The sequence below is a fragment of the Lottia gigantea genome, assembly GCF_000327385.1.
Source record: "Lottia gigantea unplaced genomic scaffold LOTGIsca_9, whole genome shotgun sequence".
Lineage (NCBI taxonomy): Eukaryota > Metazoa > Mollusca > Gastropoda > Lottiidae > Lottia > Lottia gigantea.
This window is the reverse complement of record NW_008710950.1, coordinates 4,206,171-4,222,005: the sequence shown is the minus strand read 5'-3', so window position 1 is coordinate 4,222,005 and position 15,835 is coordinate 4,206,171. Positions and strand designations below refer to the sequence as shown.

General features: G+C 32.8%; 1 protein-coding gene across 1 annotated transcript; it reads left to right on the top strand.

The window, feature by feature from the left end:
• Positions 1-13,908: 13,908 nt before the first annotated feature.
• On the top strand, positions 13,909-14,349 carry LOTGIDRAFT_101480 (hypothetical protein; the record flags this gene model as incomplete). The annotated part of the gene is made up of 1 exon (XM_009068433.1): positions 13,909-14,349. A coding segment is annotated over one exon (441 nt), but the record flags the coding sequence as incomplete, so codon positions are not given.
• Positions 14,350-15,835: the final 1,486 nt, after the last annotated feature.

Genomic DNA, 15,835 nt, shown 5'->3' with positions numbered 1-15,835 from the left:
GTATTTTGTAGAGGGAGCACTACAGACGGATCTACAAAACTATTCAATTTTCAATTTGAACACAAATTTTATTATAAAATTCGATATTTGAGAGGTGGTAGGAAAATATTTATGTTGAATGTTATATAATATGAAAAACACAGAGTAATATTATTATAAACATCAGAAAGACAGAAATAATAGAAATATCTAATGGGAAAAGACAGTGAAAACCTTTTGTTCGACATCGAATGTCGTTGCCTTGGCAAACACATTGGTAGCCTCATCATCTGCGGCAGAAGTGTTTGAAATAAAGGTTGGGCTTTTGATTTCGTAAAATACATTTTAAACTTTCAACAGAAATTCATTAATGCAAACCTTAAGTAAAATGGAGATTTAAAAAAAAACTGTTTCAAAATGATTAATTCTCCAGTTCAAACCTCATCACTCAGTCATTTGAACAAAAACAGACACCACTGTACAATACAGATTGATAGTGCAATATCCAACAATTAGTTTTCTTTTCCTTAGAAAAACAAAACAGAAAGTAAATCTCAGTCATTAGTTTGTAAATAAAGGCAATCTATAAAGAAAACAAACGATTTGTAGGAATAAACTAAATTTTGCCTTCGATGAAAGTTTCTAAAAGTGATTGCTAGGCATACATTACTCGTCCATCTGATAGAGCTAAGAGGTGTCTAGTTGGTAAGTGCTTTATATAAAGCTACCATTTTACAACTGCGACCCTTCCATCAATGTATAATACATTAAAACTGTTCTTTAATTATTGTGAAAAACTTTTACCATACAAGAAATTTTTACAATATAATATAAAGTGGGATACCAGTTAAAATATGTTTAAAAGATTTATTAGAAAGTTTAACTTGCAATAGGAGTTGAAATGGTGTCTAAAGAATGTACACTGATTGAGAATGTTGATTGAATTGAAAACTGGTTAAAGAATATTTATCTTTGTTCGTTAGAGAGGTTTATCTGGTGGTATCACTATAAATGAGAAGATGTTATTTTACATGTTCTTCTAATGTTGAACAATCTGTTTAAACAGAGTAAATATCTTTATTGATACTTTAATTGGTAACATTCCTACTATCTCACGATCTTTTTTTTTAATGATTATTGGTATCTAATTGACGCAGTTTTCTTACTATTCTGAAATTTTCTTCTGACAATTTATTTCTTAAACTTTGAAGGGACAGTTGCGTTTTTTTTTTACCAATCGTATCGTATGAGCCTCATGAAATCATCGGGAACTTGGATCACCAACCAGTTCAAACCACCGTTATTCTACATGTAGGCCTTAACAAACCGCGGTCAGAGGACAAAAACATCAGTGGCACAATTCCTGACACTGAAACAGCCAAATCATCCTTTACTCCGGTACCAACCAGACTGGCATAGACAACAAAACCTAACCTAAATCTCTTTAACTTTTGCATGTTGGATACTGGCGAAGCCACGATATTGGAATCATGTGTATCAACTTGTGTTGTTATTATAACTACAACTAATATAGTTTTTAAGGTAAGTAACTTAAGTAACTTAATTATGCACCCTGGATATTTTCTAAATTTTCGCTAAGTTTCATCACCATCACTTATTAGAAAATATATACATTATTATTATCTTCGAAATAAATCTCAATAAAAAATTATATGGGCGACATCATGATAATATTGACTAATTCAATAAATCTGAATCCTTCAGATTATCTCCAACAGTTCTGATATGTTTACATTTAACGGTTCGTTAACTCCCGAAATACATAAATTTTTTACACAGTTACTTCCCTTGAAATGTGAATTTTGTTTATCTTTACTATATAACGTTACACAGATGGCGCATATGTTTGCCACATCTTCCTCCTTCTCCCACTAAACCATAAACTTGATAATATTATGATTTCAATTAAATTTCAATGAAAGACTCATTGTCGATATTTAATTTGCCAGTAATGCCAAAGTTTGTTTTGATGAACGCTTACGATAATTCACAACGGATTAATCTATTAACTTTATTATCAGAGGTGAAGAAATAATTCTGAACGTTGATAACGTCAACATCAAACAGCTCTTTTCCAGATTTCCGATGCTAATGCGGAGAAGAATTCTACACAGAAATTTATCGTCGATGACATGAACAGTATAAAACGAATGACAGTTGATTCTGTAAAGCCATTAGTCCATCACACAAACTCTCTCACTTTTTACTGGACAATAGTTAACATTCAACTTGCTTACAACGGAATTCCCTGTCAGATAAGATACCGTGATTGGATCAAAAACATTTCACGTGTTATTCCGAGGTTTATACATGCCACTTTCATGCAGCTTGGCGTCAAACATAGATCTATTGTGAAATCTCTAAGGTAAGGTTGTTTTTAATTATTTTATCCTGTAAATATTATCTTCTACATGTTGATGTCTTCTTAAGCCGTGTACAGTCTTTGTGGTCTTAATAGGCAATTTACTTTGGTTGTTTACGAGAGATCAAAGCTAAATACTAAAAGCAAGGACAGTTTTATATAGTATAATCTGCAAACATCTTTTCCCATCAACATTAGTCAACTTTAATAGTGTAATTGAAATCTTATTTTTGTTGTAATTCGTCTTTGATGTTGGATTATACTGTTGATAGGTCTTTCAACGCATTAACATTAATTATTTGTTTTTATTTAATGCCATCCCAACATCTAAAAGATTCTTCATTCCTACAATACTGATTTTTTTTTCCTTTTCAATCAGAATACTTTCTTGTATTTCCAGTGTGTTATTCTTACATGATCTTTTTAATTTCTAATAATTCTTGTGAAGTCGAATGTAACGGTCAATTCGAAGACAGAGCGGTTGGCATGGTTGTTGTGATATCTCTAGTTGAATCGCCATGTTTGATATCCTGTGCATTTCTATCGCATGATGATTTAAGTTATTTCGATGAACCAATTTTAGCATACTCTATTATGGGTCATTATTCATCATCAGTTATCGCGTTTCCTAGATTACATGTAAAGAATAAATATTGAAAACTCTAGACAAATACAGACTTTATCTTACTATAGAACCGCTAGACTAGAAATAAATAACACAAATTTTACATTTTATTCATCTCTTGTTCGGCCAACGATTAAATCATATTACCATAGCTGTAGTAGTCTATAAAGGTATAAGGATGAATTCAACTTAATTCGAACAATGTTTCGGATCACTAAAATTAGTTTCTTTCTGTGTTATGACCAATATTGACAACTCCTGTCTGTAAACATGATCATTGAAATTGTTTGAAAATAAGCTTTGAATTCTCAAACTTTTAACACGTTTAAATAATGTAACTTTAACATAGTGTCAACTATAATTGTAAAAGCAGTCAAATGTTTACACATAGATATCAGAGAAAAACGGTTACAGTTCGAGCATCATAACATTTGGTTATTTAAGAATAAAAAAAGAATTCTATTTAGCTTTATATTCAAGAAACTTTTGGGTCAAATAACCGCTATCCACCAAGCTAAAAGTATTGGTATTTATAGCTTTCCCCTTTGCGTTTGACAAAATATTTTGCGTATTATTGAAGCTTGTACCACTCTTTATTCTTTACTTTTACAGATAGTTCAGTGGTAAATGAATGAGAGTTGTCATCATCAATAGTTAAAAACATTGGATAACTAGTTCACAAACAATATTCATCAAATTACATCGTGTTGTTGTTTTCTATTTCCAGGGGGATATATGTGGAATAATACTGATAATTACCGTAAAAAATATTACTGAACCTTCTGGCATAAGAAAATCAATATATCCAAAATAGATCATGAAATAAACTGCTCTTTTGTTCATGAATATTAAATGCCTGAAGAAAAATTAATCTTGGTTAACTAATACGTTTATGACAACATCAAAAAGATCATAATTTCCTCCGTACGTTTTAAGGTAGAAATCTGTCGGTGATTTGTTGACATAAAGTATGATAATGTCAGAAACTATTAGGTTTTTCATTTTATACAGTAATTCAGGGTAAGAACAGATTCGGTTATCATCAATCAAAAGTATTATTTGTAAGCAAAATATGTCTGATAACAAAAATCTATTAAATGTAACACTGTTCTTTAAAATCTCGGGTTACAGTTCGTCTTAGAAAACATCTCATAAATATTTTGTGCTTTAAAAACCATTGTCTATATAAATCAACAGAGAATTTCAGAAACAAAAAACCTTCACAGTTTTAATCATGATATAGGTTAATAAAGTTGAAATTGAGCATTGATTGATTCTGTTCACAGATTAAAAAGGTAGGACGATAAGTATTCTTTTGATCATGAAGCTCTGAATAGTGAACGCAGTTTTAGTTTTTATCTCATTATCTCTTGGATACCATGTTGTCACATCAAGAACAAAAAGGAAAGCGTGACTTTCTGAAGAAAATATTCTTGGAATTTTGTATAAAATCTCATTAAACTTTCATTATCTTCCTCGGAATCCACGTAGAGTTAAAAACATATCAGAGATAAGATTCTTGTCTAGTTTGAAGAGCTGAAACATGTCATTTTTTACGTTTAACAGTGGCCAGCTTCTCAGAGTTTTTATTGGAGATTTAACCTAATCCAGTGTTTTGTTCCAGACAGACACCTAATTCTATTGCTATTAATGTACAAGTTTAGGTAGATCTACAAAACACAATCAGTTTCTTGGAGATGAAAAACAGACATTAAAAACTCAATAATCTTGAACTGAAGACAAAGTTCACAATCATTGTTTTATCTTGTTTTATCATCTACTTAAGAATCTCTGATGATCTGAAACCGCTAAAATTTCAACGTTGATAACGTTGATGACCCCGAAGAGAATATTACAATCAGATTACTTTGAATAAGTTCAAGCAAGGTCGTCCCACTACATTAGTTGAAAAAGTGCAATGAGCCTGCCTAAGTTGTTATGAGAATAATTAAATAAGAGTTAAACTTCAAGTTACAATCAAGAACATTTTGATGTTTTGATCCTTGTTAATTGACAGACGATTGTTTGAATCGTGTACAAATGTCCATTCAATGCCCTAAAGATCTAACAAAAATCACGGAACCAGCACTGCATAAGGACCAAATATCAACCCGACAGGATGTTTCGAGTAAAACTATTCTGGAAGAGGTTGAGTATTTGGTTGAGGAATAATCTCGTGAACGAACTTGTCCACATGGGAGCCAGTTACACCTTATTGTGTCAAATATATATCAAAAAGCATTATTTGCTGATACTATAAGAAGTTGGGAAATCCAGTAACACAGGTTCATCGGTCGTTCAAGAAGGTGAGCAAGTCCCCTCTCCCCGCAACAGAACGTTTGCATTTTAGCAATTCAAAAATAGCTTTAGTGTTAGTCCGGATATGTTTAAAGTAGCAATGCCCCTTCAGCTAAATTCAAAATGAAATGAAAAGAAAGGAGTTTTACGTCATTCTGCACCATGTGGGCTAATGAAGACGGTCAGCTAAATTCAAACTATTAATTAATTGTCAAAGCACTAGGCTATCATTCATTGTCATAACCTCACATTATAATGTGACTGGTGTGATTTACATAATTTCTGGATAAACGGTTCTAGAATTTATTTCCTTCGACTTTCCTTCAATACATTGGTTTATAAAAACAAAACAAAAACACTGCTTAGATATTGACTTGAGATCTTAGACGGTTTTAATTTTCAGGATATTTCAAAGAATATTTATGGTCTGGCGATGATCGTGATATTTGTGCTTTTGTTAGCGCACAGAAATTATTATTTTTTGGCACTTATAATCACCTAATCTGGTATTTCCAACAATCATCGCTCGTGGGATTTGGAGAAAAATGGATTTCGTCTGTTTGTGCACAAACCAATTTAAGATGTGTTATAACGAAATAAAATCTATAAAGATTGTATACGCAATGCGATTTATCAAGATAATATGTATCTTTTGAATGGGTGAGATAATTTGCTACATTCAAAATACAAATGCATTATGAAGTTCTTTAATAAGAGATAATATGTTTTTCAGTTGATAAAGACGTATAGTAATCACTATTGAAAGCTGTCGGTGGGTATATTTTACCATGCCTGGTAATACGTTGAACAAGTAAAATCAATTGACGATGATTGACTTGTCTTACATCAGGTCATCTATAAATGTCTGTAAACTTGCTGGTAAAATAGAATGTGTTAGTTAGGTGAAAGAATCTCATCCATCAACAAATTACCGTTGTTACAATCACAATTTCTTTACTAGTTACTTCAGAATCTTAACGGTTTTATATGGTAGCTGACACAACTGCAACAACTTCTTCAACTTTAATCATGGCACTTAACCGTGAAACCAACAGATGCTTAAAGAATCAAAATAGAATATGTCGACTGTTCCTGGTCCACCTTCAACAACATAGAGAATAATCACTTTTAGTGTGACATTCACAGCATCTCTATCCAGATTGGCAATTATTTGTGCCATTCTGGTGAACATTTTATAGTAATTGCTCAAGCGATCCCTTAAATCAACCGCATTTATGACAAATTTCTAAATCCTTAAGGTAACAATTAAGTGTTTGCATCTTAGGCTAAAATATGAAATAGCTTTTAACGAACCTTGGGTGTTACGTAAGCTAAATGTTTTGGACAAGCCCTGATGGATGATCTTTCCCCAACTTCAAATCATTTTCCACAAGTTTCTTCTAATTGACCACTTAAATGTCTTCTAGGTTGACTAGATATCTGTCTTCTACTCTCCAACACGCAATATTCTACTTTCCAAACGTCTTTTAGTTACTTTATGTTCGTTTCTTAAGGCATTATCTTCTAATATTCTGATACCTTGCACTAACTTGAGAATTCACATTTCAATAAATAATGATTTTCTCGATGTATTTATTATATTAAAATTTCTATTAATGTGTCTTTAACACAATAATATTCATTTTCTTTATTCATTATTCAAACTATAAACTATGCAAATAAGAAGCTGTAAATTCACCAGATTAACATGTGATATAACATGATGGTGTCGGTGTCAGCTAGCTTGACACAGCCAATTATTAAACGGACAATTTCGCCATTTTTGGGGGTTGACTTGGGTCTTGAATATGTGTAAATAGTCTTCAGAAGTTCTAGGAATATTCGAAAATCGTATAATTCCTTCAAAAAAACCTCAAACTATGTATTTCACTTTCTATTTCCATATGTGGTAGAGTCTCAAGAAAGGGCAAGTCGTCATTTTTAACTTTCAAACGTGGATAATTTTCGATACACATGTAATTGAAAGCTCAAATTACTGATTAGCACAGCTAAAAAAAATCCCGTTTCTGAGACTAAGCAAACGGAACATGTAAGTTTCTAATTGTCCTTTTGGTTCGGGTATCTATTGCAATTTCTATTCGTGTGAAATGTGGTACTATATGAAATTTGCTGAGATCAGATCAAATGTGCTCATAATTGTTTCTTGTCACATAAAACGTTTTAGACTTTAAATACTCATTTCATTGCAATATTCAACAGTTTAATAAACACTTCAACACGATATTCAATAACACCGAGTTAAGAGTAGAAATCGTCAATGTGATAAATTGGACACTAGGTATGAAGTAGAAATATAATGATCTACCACCATCAAGTGAGTTGAAACGAAAAGGATAATTACTAGAAATCGATTTTTTAAAATATTCCTTTATTCACTTTGTCATGTCATTATTTTTGAAAAAAAACTCTTGGAACACTGTAAAAATAACTTCAGCAACCACAAAGGCTTGGGATTCAGCTTGACATTTCAGCTAAATACTTGATCTTTTCTAACAGTCTTAGATGGTTGATGATCCTTCAGGCTATAATTTGCGAAAAAAACGAAATGCTTGTTAGGGAGTATTTTGATACTGGAGTATGACTAGAGGTTAGGGATGTAATCACATCACGTTTTGTCTTATAAATTGATCTGCAGTGATTGAGCGATACCATTAAAAGGTTTTAGCGAATTCTCGGGTCTTTTCTCGGATCTTATCTTATGAACTGTTATCAAGGTATTGAGAAATCTATTAGTCTACATAATAAATGTGTCACTCAAACCAGTAACTGAGTAACCTAATTCTTCGAAATAATGGAATGGCGGGATAGTCGATTTGGAAAATCTGCATACACGAAATACACAGACATTCGGGCTATTTTTGAACGTTCGCCACTCTTCTATGATTTATTTCAGCCTAAAACACAAGGACAACGTTGACCACCTCTTTAGCAAACCGCATATATCATACAAAAGATAGCTTGCCAGGCAAGGTAATATACGCCCACTGGCAGCTTTGATTTTAAATAAAAATATTTGGCAGTACAGTTATGCCTAGTTCACACCAACGGCGAATGCCGCGCTTTAAATCGGCGAGCAAAGCGCCATCATTTTTTGTTTACTTTTCAAAAAATATCACGATCTCCTAAGTAATGTTACGCTCTGATAAGTTCTGATACGAATTGGTTACGCTTTGGGGACGAATTATTTCCCGATTTGATCAGGCCTTGTTACGCTTTAAATCACGCTTTGATAAGCTTTATTAAGCTTTGATGCGGTTATGACGCTTTAAATCACGCTCTGATACGATTATCAAGCTCTGGTGTGCATTGTTAAGCTCTGTTACGCATTGGAAAATTTCGAAATGGCCGATTTCATGCCGCTCTTGATCAAGTGGTGACAGACCGTAAAGACTGGGGTCCCCGCTTTGAATAAAGCTCTGTTAAGCTTTCCTACGCTTTGAGTCAAGCTTTGCTGAACTTTGTTACGCTTTGTTAAGCTTTGATACGTTCTCGGCGCTTTAATCAATTCGTGACAGAGCGCCCAAAATTTTGAAACAGTTTAAAAAATTTTGGTGCTCTTGCCGAATATCCAGCTTTGCTCAAAGCTTTCTAACGATCTATTACGACCCTGGCGCTTTAGTCGAGCTTTGTTACGCTTTGGTACCGCTTTGAACGCCGCTTTAAAGCGCCATCAAAGCGCCGTTGGTGTGAACTGAGCATAACAATTACCAGTATGAAATATTCAACCTTCAGACATACACTTCTTTTGAACTTTTTGAGGCGATACTGAATAGTATTACCAAGTTTCATCAAAATCTCTCAAGAATTGGACCTTCTAGAGTGTTTACGGGCATTTTTAACTCATTTTTAACTCATACTAAATATTTTTTCGATTTTTCTGATTTTCGATAGGGCTCATCCTTGGGTGATTACATACACTCGCACCAAGTTTCGTCAAAATCCATCAGGAATTGTGCCTAGAATTGAGCGCATTTTCAATAACAAGGGCAATAACTCATACTAATTATTTTTCGATGTTTCTGATTTTCAATAGGGTTCATCCTTAGGTGACAACAAACACTCACACCAAGTTTCGTCAAAATCTGTCAATAGTTGAACCTTCTAGAGCGTTTAGAAGCTAGAAATTGAACATGTTTTCAAGAACAGGGGCAATAACTCTTACTAATTATTTTTCGATTCTACTGATATTTGATAGGGTTCATCCTTGGGTGATTACGCACACTCACACCAAGTTTCGTCAAAATCCATCAAGAATTGCGCCTTTTAGAGTGTTTACAATTGCTTCAAGAACAATGACAATTACTCATACTAAATATTTTTCGATTTTTCTGATTTTCTATAGGGTTCATCCTTGAGTGATTACAAACAACCATACCAAGTTGTCAAGAATCAGTCAAGAATTGTGCCTTGTAGAGTGTTTACGATCAATTGTGGACGGACGGACGAACATGGGTGACGACAATATACGCCCCCCATTTCATGTGGGCGTATAAAAATGTAGTTCACACGCACAAAGACGCAGTGAAAATGGTTAAGCCTAGAATTTCTACGGCGACTTGGTGTCTTTACCACCCTCTAGACTTTCTGGCACGACATTTGATGATCTTATTATGATTTCACTGCTTTTATACGACTGCAAACGTTCCCCATGGAGCTCACAGTTGAATGCCACATTCATTTCCATAGCCTAGTGAAAAGCCAATAAGCGTGGTTGGATGGTCACGAGATCTCTGATGGAAACCTCATAGTGGGTTACAGTTGTTCCGGGCGCGCCGCCGAAACTCAATATGGTCGCGGTTTGAGAGCTTTTCTTTTACAGTTTCTAATATTTTTGAACATTGTCTCCTTTTTTTACATTTGCCGGCGATCAAATAAATTTTCTGTAGTTGCATGGTCGTAAATTGTCATAAAAAAACAAAAGCGTTACATAGATGAAAGCAAGAGAATTTCTGAATTATCTGACAAAGATATTTAAAATGTTTCTGGCCAATCATTAGATGAAAACATCGAAATTCGAAAGGTCAATATTGCTTTGTACTTTTAACAACTTGGCTAATGATATTGGTGAAGTTGTCGATAAAACTGTTACTTTAAAACAAACACCGTTAATTGAATATCTGATGAGACAGTAGCTGAGCTCATGTTAACATAACTTTACCAATGTAAGCATTGTCTTATTTCATCAAAAGACAAGGCTCTTTCATGTGAGACGGCCAGACAAGGACTAGGTGGGACTGCTCCATGCAAAGTGGTTTAAAAGTAGTTATAAATTTTGGATGGATTCTTCCAGGTTCTGGACAAATAATTGTTACTCTTAATGCCTCTTAAATTTGCTCCAGACTTTGATAGCTTAGAAAATGTGTTAGATTACTCAAAAGAATAGCAGTGGGTATTAAAAATATCCAATTGTTTCAAAGGATTGTGAATAAGCTGGCAATTACTAATGTTCATAAGAACTAGTGCTGTAATATTTCCTCTCTCAGGAGATTGTATTGTTTAGTTGATCGCATAATAAAATACATCGACATCCTGTCTTCTCTCTATATATTTTACCGTTTTACTGTTAATAATTTAACACATCTCTTCTCTCTTCTAGTTTTCTCATTTTATCCTATAACTTCAGTCGAATTTCATGTGGCAGTTATTCATGTCGTAGGAATTAGCATGGACTAAGAGTTCAGTCGAAAAACGATGTGTTTAGACGACAAGAGTTATAAGGCAGCTTAACTATCAACCGTTCTGGTTAACTGTTATTTTGGTGACTTTCCCAGCCAGGGATTGAGCCACCTTGAAAGTAGGTGCAAGTTAAGGCAGCTTAAGATTAGCTGGTTGCGTTCAGACGACTAAATAACAGTTGATAGTTAAGCTACCTTAACTTTTGTCGTCTATAAGTGCATAAACAAATACATATTTGCATATATACAAAATGCTATCTTATGTCATCGTAATGCAATGCGTGAGCTCTTCTTCACCGTTACACAATTTGTAACAATTGTATTAGTTGTGTATAGATGGATTTAATGCCATATGAGGTTGATTTTTATTATAAATGTGAGGAATGATAGGTATGTGGTAATCAATAATTCAACTTGTTTCTATGGTATTTGTGTAGAATTGTATATAGATTTACATGACATTTTATTTAATCAGATGAGAAAGTATGCATAATAGGCAAGTTATTATATTTCTTTTGTATTTTCGCCTCCAATCTAATCATATTATTAATATTTTACGGAATGTTTCCATGCAATGTTTGTTTGCATTCTGTGCAGAATTCGAATGATTTGAATACTATCTTGAACTGTATTCGTCATTAAATAGAAAATTGAGAATAGGCTTCAAAACAGTCTTAGAAGGAGTATACGTTGATAAAAACATAACTTTTGTCAGTTTACATAGAATAGAAACATTCCCTCCAATATATTTAACAGATCCCAATTTTGTCTTGATATTTTGCTTGGTAATATCAAATTTTAAAGTGATAATGTTTGCTCATGCAACGCAAATAAATGTCAAAGAATACTGGTTCTATGTGTTTACGTAAAATTCTACTTCCCATCGAATGTGCCAAGAGAGTAGTTTTTTCTTGCCAAAATACTATCATTGTGTATAGTGATCATAAGAAGATATAACAATATGATTATTGTTACTAACCTATTAATCAGTCGTAATAACTAAATAAAGCTGATCAGTTAGCACAAAAATACCTTGTTCCTACGATAAGAAGATATAAAATTATAAAATTATACTTGTCATCAGTATCAGCTGCGATAATTGGATTCCATGAACTTTCTTGAATGTCTGTTTCAGCTATTAATGGGGAAGGGTTTCTGCAAGTTATTTTGCGATTGAAATGTAAAAGGTTACTGCTGGAATGTTCCTTGTCTTCAATGTTTAGAAAGTATTTCTTGTTCGTTTTTTTTTTTGAGTTTAATAATTTGTTTACAATAGTTATACATCACCAACAAGAATTTATTGACTTATGACGCATGTGAAGAAAGCTGTGGCTTCGGGTTCTTTTCCATTTAGCTGACTTCACCATTATATTCTCATAGGTTGCTATTAATTCTATTATTGATCCGTGCTACCATTATGTCATCGGCATGGTATTCTCTTTTGATTTAGTCATATACGTCCAAGCAGTGATAAGATAGACCAGTAGGCTACAGGGGATTCGTAGACAAATTGACTTGTATTAAAGGGCAACCGATGAACGCCTAAACACATAATATAAGATGCATAACGGAAATCTGGCAAACAGTGATTATTAATTAGCATAATGAAAAATAACAAGTTCTTGAAAAAAATACTCTTAGTCTAGACGAATTGGATTACAAAAATTATGATGAAAGAACATGACAAATTAGAAATGATACAAGTAGAAATAATAGACATAATGTATTGTCGACATGGAATCGTCCTGCTATATAAGGAATCAATATTGGTTCTGTTGGCTTTTACATTCACTGACTCTCTTTTAGCTAACCATAGTTGACTACACAAGATATATATCATGGTCATATGTTGGTGAAACTCTGTTTGAATTATGTTGTAAGCTATGTTTATAGTGATTGATACGTTTGACCGGAAGTAAGCCATCAGTGACAGACTAACTGGTAGACTGGTACAAGATAAAGACAGTGATTGTGTTAGGATATTGAAGTAGGTTAACAGGTATGTTTCTGATTGACATATCTTTTCTTCTTATTCACGCTATAATTTCTTACGTTCGTCAGTTGCTTTATAAATTACTACATGACTTCATCGTTGAACTTGTGGTTATTAGCACTGTTGATTTGTTTATCTACTGTTATGATGCCAATCTGCAACAGGGTTTGTAGCATCCGCTTTGGAAAATTCACATAGCTTATAGCCTTAGGTTTATTTGATACATTATTAACCTTACTATTACTTTTCATGAAAATTGATATCGGTTTTAATGGTAAAATGTATACAATTTGGCAAAGATCAATTTTGGTGTGATTTAAAAACTTTTAAACTGTATTTGTATTTTCAAAACGTTAAAGCATATGGTGGCATATCTAGCCAATATGTGAATAGAAACCTTTTTTTTACTTTTGCTAAATGAATTTCGTAGTTGTTAAGGTATATCGCCTGTTACTATGGCTCAAATACCGCCAAATTGTGTCTGATTGTGTTTTTAGAAAATAAACTGTTCAAAATCCACCAAACTCCGCCAAAGTCTGCGTGTGTTGAGTTGAGAAACTTCGTGATTAATTACGAAGAGATCTGAAATGAAAATAGTTTTTTATCACTGGGGAATACCCAGTCTTGTTTTCTAAATGAAAGTGCTGTCAAAAGTAGTCTAGCATATGTACCATTGATTAAAGTACGTCATGTGGATATAAAGCGTATTGGTGACAGCAGATTAATTAGTGTTTCAAGGGAAATGTCACCTAGCTATTTGTAGGACAATGCGTATGCTTGATAAATTTTTTTTATTCCTGTGTTATTCTGTATACTCCTAATGTTTCACATTTCTCTGGGTTTTTTTTATTCCTGTGTTATTCTGTATACTCCTAATGTTTCACATTTCTCTGGGGTTTTTTTATTCCTGTGTTATTCTGTATACTCCTAATGTTTCACATTTCTCTGGGTTTTTTTTATTCCTGTGTTATTCTGTATACCCCTAATGTTACACATTTCTTTGGTTTTTTTTATTCCTGTGTTATTCTGTATAGTCCTAATGTTACACATTTCTCTAATGTTTTTTTTTTATTCCTGTGTTATTCTGTATACTCCTAATGTTTCACATTTCTCTAATGTTTTTTCTATTCCTGTGTTATTCTGTATACCCTTAATGTTTCACATTTCTCTGTTTTTTTTATTCCTGTGTTATTCTGTATACTCCTTATGTTTCACATTTCTCTGGTTTTTTTTTATTCCTGTGTTATTTTCTATACTCCTAATGTTTCACAGTTCTCTAATGTTTTTTTCTATTCCTGTGTTATTCTGTATACCCCTAATGTTTCACATTTCTCTGGTTTTTTTTATTCCTGTGTTATTCTGTATACTCCTAATGTTTCACATTTCTCTGGGTTTTTTTTATTCCTGTGTTATTCTGTATACCCCTAATGTTACACATTTCTCTGGTTTTTTTTATTCCTGTGTTATTCTGTATAGTCCTAATGTTACACATTTCTCTAATGTTTTTTTTTTATTCCTGTGTTATTCTGTATACCCCTAATGTTTCACATTTCTCTAATGTTTTTTTTATTCCTGTGTTATTCTGTATACCCTAATGTTTCAAATTTCTCTAATGTTTTTTTTATTCCTGTGTTATTCTGTATACCCCTAATGTCACACATTTCTCTAATTTTTTGTTATTCCCGTGTTTTTCTTTATACTTTTAATGTTACACATGTCTCTCTTGTTTGTTACAATGTTAATGTTAAATATTTCTTATGTTATACCTGTGTTTTCTTTATACTCGTATTGTAACACATTTCTCTCTTGTTTTTTCTTATTCTGTACACCTCTAATGTTACACATTTCTCTCATGTTTTTTTTATTCCTGTGTTATTCTGTATACTCATAATGTAAATCATTTCTCTATTGTTTTTTTTATTCCTGTGTTATTCTTTAATGTAACACATTTCTCTCGTGTTTTTTTTATTCCTTGATTTTTCTTTATACCCGTAATGTTACATATGTCTCTCGTTCTTTTTTTATTCCAGTGTTATTCTTTATACTCGTTATCTTACATATGTCTCTCTTGTTTTTTTTTATTCCAGTGTTATTCTTTAAACTCGTTATCTTACATATGTCTCTCTTATTTGTTATTTCTGTGTTATTCTTTATACTCGTAATGTTACATATGTCTCTCATGTTTGTTATATGCTGCATGTTAACTTTATAATGTTACATACTTCTTTAATTCTGTTTTATAACATCTCAAAATTGCAAATCTCGACTAAACAGTTTCATGGTCGATACCATTATAACAGTGAATCTTGCATCATTTCAGATTTGCTACCTTCGAGGTGTACTGTATTTTGCCTTCATAGTGGCGTTTCTACGGTGCTAGTCCGACTTTGCCCCCATTTCCCCCTCGTTGACAATCCTGTGGCCCCAGGATCCCAAGGCCCCACTCCGCACAACTGATCCCTCAAGATCGAAAATTAGAAAAGGTGTCACCTGGTATGATTTTGTGTTTGTATCTTTACGAACACATTCTCAGCATTGCACAAGTCGAAAGACCAAGATTATGATTTGTTTCTCTTTTTGTACCTGCCAGTACCGCGACAATAAATTGTTGTTGTTGTTTTTTGTGTTATAATTATTTTACCAGTTACATCCTACATTGATCATTTATTTACAGATTGGTTTAATTCCACCATTGTATACCAGTAACCTGACAATATACCTTAGTATTTTAAATAGAATTTACAAGATCAAATATTGAAATAAACCTTTTAGACAATTAAAACCTTTCAAACTAACAGAATTAATGATATTGTTTTTATTCAGGAACAACGTTATGTGTGCTGTGGTATTTTTATTTTTAT